The 12906-nt window shown below is 38.2% G+C and overlaps 1 protein-coding gene across 2 annotated transcripts in view; it reads left to right on the top strand.

Moving 5' to 3' along the window:
* CFAP210 (cilia and flagella associated protein 210) overlaps positions 1-12906 on the top strand; it is a 34355-nt gene that overhangs the window by 14619 nt on the left and 6830 nt on the right. For both annotated transcript variants that reach the window (XM_059053539.2, XM_067027529.1), the window contains exons 5-7: positions 5125-5281; positions 10200-10339; positions 12367-12559. In XM_059053539.2, the coding sequence (XP_058909522.1) occupies positions 5125-5281; positions 10200-10339; positions 12367-12559 (490 nt within the window). The remainder of the gene's footprint in view (positions 1-5124; positions 5282-10199; positions 10340-12366; positions 12560-12906) is intronic.

Here is a 12906-nt window from a genome sequence, read left to right as displayed (position 1 = left end):
AGTGACTCACAGTGGGCATGATTAGGACAGGGCAAATAAGGGACTCTAGTGACACCAAAATCCCCCCAAAGAGGGATTTTGACCAACAGCCTTAAACATAATTATTGAAAAGACACTTAAGAGTATAGACAAGGAATAATTCTATTTCCTCCTATTGATAGGTAAGCCTTTCTCTAGGAAGAGGCCCATAGACCATGCTTAAGAACAACTCAGTTACTGTTAATCTCATCAGCTTCCCAAGAAAAGGAAAAATCATCATAGGACAACTTGCTTCACTTTCTCCTGGATAAGAGAAGAGGGCTTAAGTGATCTTATTTATTCCTACTGATTAAAAGCCATCCTAAATCTTGTAACTTCCAAATTTGTCACTCTAGTCCAGACTCTCCCTTAAGTCCCAGTTTCACATATCTCACCACCTTAAAGACATCTCCATTTGGATATCTCTTACGTACCTCAGATTTAAAATGTCTAACACAGAATTATTGATTCTCCACACCCACAGTGGACTTCCTAGTGGCATCCTTACCAGTCAGTTGTTCAGACCAGAAACCTAGGAATCCATCTTTATTTTCCTTTATTTCCCAAGTCAAATCTGTCCGCAATTCATGTTGATTTTTTTCTCCAAAACAAATCTTGAATTTAATTGCTGTCATCTTAGTCCAAGCCACCCTCATATCCCATGGATTATTGCATCAACCTCTTAACTGGCCTCCTATTCTCTCTTCCTAATCCCTTCTCTTTTCATCATCCAGAGAGATTTTATTAAAATGAAAATTGATCTTATTATTCTCCTACCTAAAACATTTCAGTGACTTTCCATTCATTTAAGATAAAATGGAAACTCGACTATCTCTGGCAAGGCCTTGTGTCAAAGGGCCTCATCTACTTCTCAAACTCCTTTCCCACCACTCTTTCTCCTTAGTTATTATACCTCCATTACCCTGATCTTCCAGGCCTCAGGCTCCTGTCAGATCATTGCTTGCCACATGGCCTTTGCACATGCTTTTTCTTCTGTCTGGAACTTTAACTTCCTGTTCTTCATCTGTGGGCTTCTCACCAGCTCAAAGAGGTCTTCTTTGTCTTAGGGAACAGCTCTGTCCAAACAGCTCTCTCTGTTATGTAAAATAAATAATTAAATTGTTATTCTTTTTCTTGTCCTGTTATTTTATATATATATATATATATATTTTTAAAATTTTTATTTATTTATTTTCTTTATTTTTGGGGGGCTGCATCAGGTCTTAGTTGTGGCTCACAGGATCTTTTGTTGCGGCTCATGGGCTCTTCGTTGCAGCACGCGGGTTTCTCCCTAGTTGAGGTGTGCAGGTTTTCTCTCTCTAGTTGTGCCGCACGGGTTCCAGAGCAGGTGGGCTTTGTAGTTTGCACCATGCGGGCTCTCTTGTTGAGGCGCATGAGCTCAGTAGTTGTGGCGTGCGGGCTTAGTTGCCCTGCGGCATGTGGGATCTTAGTTTCCCTACCAGGGATCGAACCCGCATCCCCTGCATTGGAAGGAGGATGATTCTTTACCACTGGACCACCAGGGAAGTCCCTTGTTCTGTTATTTTCTTTACAAGACTTACCTGGATTTGTAATTATATTATTTTTCTATTTACTTGCTTTTGTTTGTTTGTTACTGCCTGTCTTCCCACTGGAATATAAGCTTCTTGAGGTCAGGAACCACGTTTGTCTGTTTCATGATTGTAGTAGAAATTCAATAAATAGTTGTTAAATAAATGAATGAGAGGTCTCAAGATTACAGAAGAGTTAAGTGTGATTCTTAAGTCTCTAGAATAGGCAACAGAAAAGAAGTTGGTACTGTTCACCACGATAAGGACAAGAGACCAAAAGGATCAGTTTAGAAAAGGAGGAGGATGAATTTGCTTTTAGACATAGTGAATGTACCTATATAATAAAAGTCAGGTGGTGATGCCTCTTGGGTTGTCTCTTCAAGAATCAAGCATGTCTATTGTAATAGAGACCTCATCTTTTAAAAAATAAATGTATTTATTATATTTTTGGCTGTGTTGGGTCTTCGTTGCTGCTCACGGGCTTTCTCTAGTTGCGGTGAGCGGGGGCTACTGTTTGTTGTGGTGCGCGGGCTTCTCATTGTAGTGGCTCCTCTTGCTGCGGAGCACGGGCTCTAGGCATGTGGGCTCAGTAGTTGTGGCTCGCAGGCTCTAGAGCGCAGGCTCAGTAGTTGTGGAGCACGGGCTTAGTTGCTCCGTGGCATGTGGGATCTTCCCAGACCAGGGCTCGAACTCCTGTCCCCTGCGTTGGCAGGCAGATTCCCAACCACTTTGCCACCAGGGAAGCCCCAGAGACCTCATTTTTGATGTTGGGCTGCTGACTTTTTGTTAGGCCCCACCCTCCCTTCCCCTTTGGCCTCACATCTGGACAGGCTAATAAGAAGGCCCCTGGGCTTACCTCTTCCTTTGTTGCCAGTAGGAAATTTAAATCTCCTGTGCACAGGAGCTTTTCCCCAGTTTCACCCCTTAGTCACAATAAAGACCCAAACTCACTTCCTCTGCTTTGCCCAAGTCAATCCAGACCTACTTATGCCTACACAGCTCTGTTGGGTGTCCCTTATGTGATAATACTGTCTCTCAGATTCTCTTGGTGTGTGGAGGGTCATCTGAACCACATTTTGGGTAGGGGTCCCTTCCACTTTTATAGGAGTTCTATGTAACATCTATATAAAGTTAAGTCAGATCTGGGCTAGATCAATACAGATTTGGGAGCTTCAGAATGTAAATCAGGGGTAGCAAAGAGGTTTCATGACAAATTCTGCTCTGATGGTTTGGCAGAGGCTGCCAGTTCATTGGGCTGAGCAGGACCAAGATTTTTGCATTGATTTTTGTTTTGCATTGATTATTGATGTCTGCTATGGTCATGGGTGTTGGAAGTAAAGATATAAATGTTATGTATTTCTTCCCTGAACTAGATGATCTCGGATTTCTTTCAAAATGTTGACTTTGCATTAAGCTAAACCTATGGCAGATAGTTGAGTAGTCTACCCAAACTAAGGTAAAAGTCTTTATTGACAGTCTTTATTTAATAGTTATATAAATCCCTGTCAATATTATCTCTTCACTGACACTAGAGACTTTTTTTTCTTATTCACTCTCAGAATAGGTAAATTATTTTTTGGCTGAAACAATGAATTGTCCAATACATGTATAGGTGTAATGTTAGTGATTTCCAGATTTTCTAAGGAATGTTAAAATTGCAAATGTTTTATATCTTGTTTTCCCTTAAAGTAGCAATTTTAAAACTTCAAAAACTTTCTAAAAATTAGATACATCTCTTTTTATAATGTCCTTTAAATCTTGATTATTGACGTGAATTTTCTTCTAAAGAGATTGATATACTATTAAATAGTTCTAACAAACTAAACAAATAAATAAAAATTTGAAAACCTAGTATTTTTAGGGCAATAATAAAGTTGATTTAGCTGTGGCCAACAGTGACTTTTTTCTTAGCTCCTCCTAAAGAGAGTGACTGTGACTCTAAGTGGATGCTTACTTACCTGTTCTGAATTGGCTTAATAATACCAAAGTGAACTTACTGGCTCACTTAACTGTAAAGTCCTCCGTGGCACAGGGAAGGGAATTTTCCCCCTCCCTGAAACCAAGAAAAAAATGTTATGATTGAGTGCATATGAAAGAAAGGTTTACTCCTCAGTCTTTTTGTCTATTTAAGTGGGTTATTTACCCACTCTGTACCCACCTGTTCAGGAAGAAAAAGAACTGGAGACAACTAATAGAGAGCACCAGTGGAGCAGCCTGCACACGTGTTGATTGGCTGACCGGGATGCGTGGGCACATAGACAAAGATACCGGGGCAGGTGGGCGGGCGGGGCTTGAGCTGTTTTGCCAGTATGCTGAGAATTGACTGCCAGATGTGGGCACGGAGAGTCTGCAATAAGCTACTGATGGTGGATGCTCCTGGTTGTGATGGTGGTGGGTTGGGGGTGTGTGGGTTGTAGAGGTAGAGCTGGAGCTAAATGCAGATCAGAGCTCTGCAGTGAGGACACTGCTCAGGGATCTCGGAAGAACTCACGCAAAAGCCCTGTGAGACAATCAGCATTTAATGGCTAACCACTCAGAAGGCATCAGTAGTTAGTCAATGTTGGCTAGAGAAAGGATAACAACCAAAGTGGCCAGCTGGGTAAGGAAGTTGTCGCCCTTCTTCCATCAAACCCCATCTCCTGAGAGGCCAGATCCGTAGCTTAGATAGCATCTTCTAGTGCTGAAATTGAAAAGCAGTAGGGATTAGGGACTTTTCTGTAAAATAATGTCACCATTTCAGCATAGTGTCTGTCATTCATTTAACTGGTTCCTTCTAAAGGAAAGGAACATTTGAATCTACTGTAGGACTTAATTTTGGTGAGGAATAAAACAAATTTTGAAGAAAGGAAGATATTGGCAATCCTGGGTTAACCAAGATTGGATTTGTTTTTGTATTTTTAAAACTTTTTTTCTACAATTTATTTGTTTGAATCAGATTCCAAGTAAGGTTCATACATTGCAATTGGTTCCTTTGTCCTTTTTTTAAAAAAAATATTTATTTATTTATGCTGTGCCAGGTCTTAGTTGTGGCATGCGGGATCTTTAGTTGTGGCATGAGGACCTCTTAGTTGCGGCATGCATGTGGCCTCTAGTTCCCAGAACCCAGGCCTCCTGCATTGGGAGTGCAGAATCTTACCCACTGGACCACCAGGGGAGTCCCTAGATTTGTTTGTTTGTTTGTTTGTTTGTTTGCGGTACGCGGGCCTCTCACTGTTGTGGCCTCTCCCGTTGTGGAGCACAGTCTCCGGACGCGCAGGCTCAGCGGCCATGGCTCACAGGCCCAGCCGCTCTGCGGCATGTGGGTTTTTCCTGGACCAGGGCACAAACCCGTGTCCCCTGCATCAGCAGGCAGACTCTCAACTACTGCGCCACCAGGAAAGCCCCCTGGATTTGGTTTTAATCACTGCTCTTTACCTATCTGTTTTTGTCCCAAAAGAAATCCACAAGTTCTCCTTTACAGCTTCAAATCATCCCAGGTAAGAATCTAATTCATTTCTTTAAAATATATTCTATTTTTCTGCGTCACTCTCAGTTTTAATTATGTTTTTTTCTTCAGAATAAAGGAACATGAAGAGGAAGAAGAGAGAAGGAGAAAAGAGGAAGAAAAGGATGCTGAGGAAATAAAGCGACAGAATTCATTATATGAAATAGAAATGAAAAAAAAAAGAGGAAAGAAAAAAGAAGAGATCAATGAAAGCAGGAGACTATTTTTTGTAAGTTGAAAATACTTCAAAAATGCATCTCTTCAAAAAATGTACAAAGTCCAATGCCAAATTTTTAATATGTTTATAAATAATAGTGGTATAGAAAACAAATTTGCTATTAAGTTGGGTTTTTAAGTATACTTTGGGGGAAGCTATATTTGCTGTTATTTCTTTGGATATGCTCTCATTCATGAACAAGAATTAAGAGAATGAGACTTTTTAAAAATGAATTTTGTTATCCTAAAAATGAGAGTTGTTATGAGCAATGAATGGGGTGATATGTGTTTGGTATCTCATGCACTATTAATATGTGCTGAATAAATGGTAATAATTATTTTATGGTAGTTGCAATTTATTTTTTAATTTTTTATATTCATTTCTTTAAAGTTATTTTTTATTCTTAAGTAACATATACACAGAGTTAAAACATCAAACATCACCAAAATGCTTAAAAGAAGAGTAGCAGTCATTGCTTCACTCCTTCTGCTTCTTGGAAAATTATATTCTAAATAATCTATATATTTTAGGGACTTCCCTTGTGGCGTAGTGGTTAATAATCCGCCTGCCAATGCAGGGGACACGGGTTCCAGCCCTGGTCTGGGAAGATCCCACATGCCGCGGAGCAACTAAGCCCGTGTGCCACAACTGCTGAGCCTGCTCTCTAGAGCCCGTGAGACACAACTACTGAGTCCGTGTGCCACAACTACTGAAGCCTGCGCCTAGAGCCTGTGCTCCCAAACAAGAGAAGCCACTGCAATGAGAAACCCACACACCACAATGAAGAGTAGCCCCCACTCACTGCAACTAGAGAAAGCCTGCACGCAGCAGAGAAGACCCAGCGCAGCCAAAAATAAATAAATAAGTAAATAAATTTAAAAATAATCTATATATTTTTAAAAATATATTCAGCTTTAAAGATATGTATCTTGATTTATCAATTTTAAACATTTTCTGTCTCTCTGCCCTGGTAGTTGAGGATTTAGCTCTTTTCTAATACTGTCCCCTTCCCATCCTCCTCTTCCCCTCCCCAAATCATCATGGCATAATTTTAGTTTAATCATTATTATGATTTTATAAATATTGTTCTCTGAAGAGCTAAGAAATATACTATGATTCTAAGTTTTTGCTTCCATAAATATTTTTCTGTGGTTAAAATAATTCTCATTGTTTGCATTTGCTTTAAAGCTGTATACCTCAATTTTTTCCATATGTTCAGTACATTCTGCCAAATGGTTAATTATATTAGTTTTCAAATGTTCAACTAAGTAATATTAAATTATCTATGGTTTTCTTGGAGCTCCCCCATCCAGAGTCCTCTGTCCTTCTCTTCCTTCTGGACTGTTTGCTCTCTAGGCCTGCTGCTCCTGTCATTCTGGAGCTTCCCTGTGCCACTTTCCTGGGTCTCAGCTCCTATTTCCTGAATCTTACTCCTTCCTCTTTCTTGGTTTATTCCTTCATCTTGCTGAAATACATCTTTTTAAAAAAATATTTATTTATTTGGTTGTACTGGGTCTTAGTTGAGGCAGGTGGGCTCCTTAGCTGCAGCATGTGGGCTCCTTTGTTGTGGCAGGCGGGCTCCTTAGTTGTGGCATGCATGTGGGATCTAGTTTTCTGACCAGGGATCGAACCTGGGCCCCCTGCATTGGGAGCACAGAGTCTTATCCCCTGCACCACCAGGGAAGTCCCCTGAAATACATCTTTGAGTAGCTTCTGAAGAAAGGGTATAGAGGAGTTAAAAATTTTGAATTCTTATCTAGAAAGGTTATCATCTAAAGTAACGCTTGCTTTGGGCTTCCCTGGTGGCACAGTGGTTAAGAATCCGCCTGCCAATGCTGGGGACACAGGTTCGAGCCCTGGTCTGGAAAGATCCCACATGCCATGGTGCAGCTAAGCCTGTGCGCCACAACTACTGAGCCTGCACTCTAGAGCCCATGAGCCACAACTACTGAGCCTGCAAGCCACAACTACTGAACCCAAGAGCCACAACTACTGAGCCTTTGTGCCACAACTACTGAAGCCCATGCACCTAGAGCCTGTGCTCTGCAACAAGAGAAGCCACTGCAGTGAGAAGCCCGTGCACCACAACAAAGAGTAGCCCCTGCTTGCTGCAACTAGAGGAAAGCCTGCATGCAGCAACAAAGACCCAATGCAGCCAAAAATAACTAACTAACTAAATAAATAAATTTATTTTAAAAAAGTAATGCTTGCTTTATAGTTTGGATGTAGAATTCTGGGTTCAGAATTCAGAGTTTTGTATTTATGTTTTCATAATCATCTAGCTTTCAGTATTGCTATGGAAAAGTATTATGGTCTTCATTCTATGTATGTGGTCTGGTGTGTTTTGTTTTTACTTCCCTTGTCTCTCTTTCTCTGAAAGCTCTGAGGGTCTTTATCTCTGCAGCTCTAAAATTTAACAGGGACATACCTTGTTTAGGTCTTTTTCATTTTGCTGAGCACTCAGTTGATGCTTCAACCCATAAATGCATCAAGTTTTCTTATTTTATTTCTTGTATAATTTTGTCTCTTTCTATTTTGTTTCTTCCATTCTAGAACCCCTCTGATTTATATTGGACTTTCTGAAGTGATGCTCTAATTAAAAAAAATATATTTTCTCATATTATTAGTTAGGGTAAGACTCAAAAGCGTATAACAGAAAACCCAAAATAAAGTATGTAAAAAGTTACAAAATAAATTGCAACTGTACCTTTATCTGAAGTGCAGAGGTGGTCATGCCAAGGCTGATATGGTACCTCCAGAATCAAGGGGGAATAAGACAGCTTCTCTTTTTTTGCTTTGCTATTCTTGGAACATAGGTGGCTTCTGTCCTCAGGATTGCCTCATGGCCTTGAATAGCTGCTGGAGCTCCTGGCCACATTCCAGGCAGCAAGAAGGAGAAATGATGAAGGACAAAAAAGGATTTCCTAACCATCTGTCCTCCTTTTAAGGAACTTTTTCAGAACTCCCACTTAACAATTTCCATTAAGTCTCATTGGTTGTAATTTAGTGACACCTAGCTGAAAAGAAAGCTTGGAAATATAGTCTTCTAGGTGAGCATATTGCCACTCTGAACAAAATCTGTCCTGCTACTAATGCAGAAGAGAAGAAAGACTTTTGGGTAGGCAATTAATTGTTCCTGCCATTTTGGGTTTTTGTTTCGCTTTGAGAGTTATTCTCAACTTTGTCTTCTAAATCTTCTATTGAATTTTTAATTTCATCTATCAAAATTTTAATTTCTAAGAGTTTTACTTGTAATATTATTATTCCTTTTGCATAAAATCTTATTCTTGGTTCATGGATATAATATTTTTATCTTTCCAAGTCACTTTGGAATAGGACAGACCTTGTTTTGTATGCTAACTCTGCTACTTACTAGCCATGTGACCTTGAGCTGAGGCTTTCAATTTTTTTTTTTTTTTTTTTTTGCGGTACGCTGGCCTCTCACTGTCGTGGCCTCTCCCGTTGCGGAGCACAGGCTCCGGATGCACAGGCTCAGCGGCCATGGCTCACGGGCCTAGCCGCTCCGCGGCATGTGGGATCTTCCCGGACCGGGGCACGAACCTGTGTCCCCTGCATCGGCAGGCGGACTCTCAACCACTGCGCCACCAGGGAAGCCCAAGGCTTTCAATTTTTAAAAATCAGGATTAACTTTGTGTTAACTCTGGGCTTTTCTTATTATAAAAAATCTGTATGAACATTTACAATAAACTTAGAAAAAAACAGTAAAATAAAGTTTTTAAGAAATAATTCAAAACACTTTTAAGAGTTTGATATTTTCATTACCTTTTCATGTCAACTAATATATCTCCTAACCAGATTACAGCTTTCAAAAGTAATATCCCATAAAAGAGTACTTAAGAGTAGTAGGTACATAGTAGACCCTGAGTTATAAATATGGTGGAATATTAAATATTATACCTAATAACTTTTACCTTGAATTGATTTCTACTTATAGTAACAGAAAGCACTGATACATCTATGTATCCAGGCTGTTATGTTCAAATACACCTATTTTTATGATGGTTAATGCAGGTCAGATTGTAGAATCCTAGAACCCCTCTGATTTATACTGGACTTTTTGAAGTGATGCTCTAATTTTAAAAAATATGCTGATATGAACAGATTTTTATTCTTTGTTAAAAAACTGACCTATTAAACATTTTAAAATTAGAATATACATCTGTATAATTTTTTGTATATGAACAAAAAGAAAGCCTGGACAAGAAAGTAGTTTCACAGTAATTGAGTCTGGTGGGTGGAATTAGGAATAGGCAGATGGTGGATGTGGTAGGAAGGATGCTTTACACTGTGTGTTTTTAAAATATTGTAAATTTGTGTAGCATATGACTATATTAACTATTCAAACATTAAATGAATGTATACATATTTACTATATTTTATCTGATTATAATTATTTTAAATTCATATTTGTAAAGAAATGAGATATTTGAAAAGAAATACAAAAAATTAAGATGTGAAAGTCACCTATTAGCTCATACCCTAGAGATAACTACTGTTAACATTTGATACATTTCTTCCAGTTATACATTTATTATAAACTTGTATTTATATATATTTGCAAAACTAAAATACTCCATGGTAGTGTTTTATATTCTGCTTTTTTCTCCTACTTACTATGTTATTTGTATCTTCCCATGTCTTTGAGAGTGTAATTTATTTAACCATTTCTCCATTATTGACTATTTAGAGGTTGTTTCCAATTTTCACTATTATAAATAACTTTGAGGTGAAGTGCATGGTAGGTACATAAAACGTAGTGTCCAGCTCTGCTTATCTCCTTGGGATAAACTTCCAAGAGAGAAATAATTGTATTAGAAGCTGTGACCATTTGACATTTGATATCATATTAGATATCTATATGTTGAAAGATTTCTTTGTGATAGGATAATACACAATTTTTTCCTCCAAGGAACATTTGAATGATAAAAATACCATCAAAGCTGTAGAACGGCAGCAGCAAGAGGAAGAAGATGAAAAGATTAGAAAATTTATCAAAGCAAAAAAGCGTCTTACACAAATGGGGAAAGAAAAAGAAGCTGAAACACACAGGTCAGTTTCTAAAATAATTTTTGTGATTAATAAAGTACTGTCTGAAATTATTTTATTTTAAATCAGAAGTTGTGATATGAGAGTAGTCTTTAGGAAAAAGGTCTCATTATTTATGTCAGGGCGTTTAGTGACATGGTGATTTCAGCTTGGAGCATGTGAGTTGGGGTTCCACACAGAAGACATCTGTGTGGTATGTGATTGGAAATACTGAAAATCTCTGCTTTAGGAGAGGGGTATGAGTTGGAGATGGCTTCATGAGCCATTGATGTACAGGTGGGAATTGGAACTGTGGATACAGGTGAGCTCACCTGGGGGAGTAGATAAGAAATGAAGGTGACATAGTTCCTAGGGAAATCCATAGTTAAAGGTCAAATGGAGAATGAAGATAATATGAAGACCAAGGAATAGTTCCCAGAGAATGGAGGAAAAGCAGAGAAACAGCAAGGGAGGGGGTGGTGGAGACTCAGTAAGAAGAGAGCAGTCATCAGTGTTAGATCACTAGAGGGATTAAATGAGATTTTTAAAATGAAGCACCCATCAGATTTAGAGGTCATTGCTTACCTTAGTGAGCAGTTTGGGGTGAGGTGAGGTAAGAGACTTACAGTACATCGTGTTTCTGTCTAGACCATGCTTTTCACTTGTGCAAAACCCTCTGATGGCTTTATATCACACTTAAGAGTCTTGACTATGGCCCATAAGGCTCTACATCCATCCTAATTCCCAGCCAACCCCAGCCTCCTCTCTCAACTCATCTCTTACTGTTCTCTCCTTCTTTCCCACTTTGTCACTCACACTGGACTTCTCCTGTACCTTCTTTGGGGAATGCTCACCTCCTTTAACTCTTTCAGATCATTACTCAAATATTGCCTTCTCATTCAGGCCATCCCTATGTTATTTAAAATTACAAGCCCACACCCCACATTGCTTATCACTTTAACTGCTTTCTTTTTCTTTGTTGCATGATACAGCACTATTTTAATTATTTATTTTGTTTGCTGTCTCTCTACTCCAACTATTGCAAAAGCTCCATGAAAGTAGAGATTTTTAATGTTTTTGTTTACTGTTATGTCCCAGTACCTGGAATAGTCCGTGGCACATAGTAGGTAATCAAAGTGTTTAAAATATTGTTTTTGAAAGCCTAGATGAAATGTCACCTTTTCCATGAAGCCTTCCTTTTTTCTCATTTGCCCACATCATTTTCTAGCTTTCTCATGGCATTTATCACTTTTGCCTGCATAGTTATTTACATAATTGTCTTTTCTCCACTTTAGATTGTCATTCCCCTGGGGCATGTGCTGTGTCCTTTCTCATTGTTTCTCCCATGTTGCTTTGCAAATTCACTCAATAATCAGTGAATATGTCACAACTAAATTTAAAAGTATATTTGACCCAATTTCCTTAACGAAAATGCCCCCATTCCTTTAACAAGTATGTAGTTATTGTTGATGATGGGCCAGGCACCATGCTTGGCCCTGAACTAGAGAGAGGACTTACCCTGTCTCTGACCTTGGAAATCTCACAGTGTAAAAGGAGAGTTATTTATCTTCATATAAACAGATGAACTCAATAAAGTGCTATGAATAAATTGCAGACAGGGCATAGTAAGGATGAATTTGTTCAGGATTTTGATAGCTTTTTCTGTTTTTGAGGTTACATTTAAAGAAAGGCCTTTGACTTATTTTTATAATCTATGCCTTCAATATTAGAGCAAGTAGGATAGTCTAATAAAGTATTTTAAAATATTTTTCATGTGGAGAATTTTATACTTTATTTCCTATACACACACATACACAAGATCATACTATATGCATTATTCCCTTTGGATTTTTAGAATAGACTTTATTCTAAAAATAAAGTATAAAATGAAGTATTAAAAATAATTTCCACTTAATATATGAAAGGAGTGATGGGGCTCCCTTTCAGTCTTGTAAAAGACTATAAAATATCTGACTCTCTAAATAAAGTATATTGGCTCCATAAAAAATCCATTCATGAAGACTTGACAAGTGATGGTTATTTTGTTATAGGCTAATGGAGGAACGGAGAGAAAGAATAAATAACTTCCTGAGTAAACTAATGAAAGAGAAATTTGACAATGAAGATTTGATTATTGCTAGAGATATTGCAGAAGCTGAGGCTGAATGGGAAAAAAGAGAAAGAGAAAAGTATGAAAAAAACAAAGCAGAATTAAAAGCAATTGCAGAACATAGAGCTCTTGTGGTAAGCAATTCAATGATGACAAAAAAAAAAATCAAAAAACAAATTTGAGCCCTTTACACTGTAGGTTCTCCTTACTCCCTCCTAATAACACTCCCTCTGCCTCCGTGACAAAAACTAGCAGATCTGAAAAACAATGTATAAATTATCTTCCGATAGTCTTGAAATCAGACCATGTTTACTTTCTAACAGAAGATGACATGGTAGACAATTACAAATAAGATCTTTATAGATGCAAAGTAATAATAATCTCTTCTGTTTCAGAACCATCTGAAGTGCAAAAAGTTATTCAATATATCTTTCGTTTGAATGTTTTTAAGACAAATCAAGTAAAAAATTACCCCATTGCA

The sequence above is a fragment of the Kogia breviceps genome, chromosome 2 (assembly GCF_026419965.1).
Source record: "Kogia breviceps isolate mKogBre1 chromosome 2, mKogBre1 haplotype 1, whole genome shotgun sequence".
Taxonomy (NCBI): Eukaryota; Metazoa; Chordata; class Mammalia; order Artiodactyla; family Physeteridae; genus Kogia; species Kogia breviceps.
The sequence above is the reverse complement of the archived record's forward strand: the minus strand, read 5'-3'. Positions and strand labels throughout refer to the sequence as shown.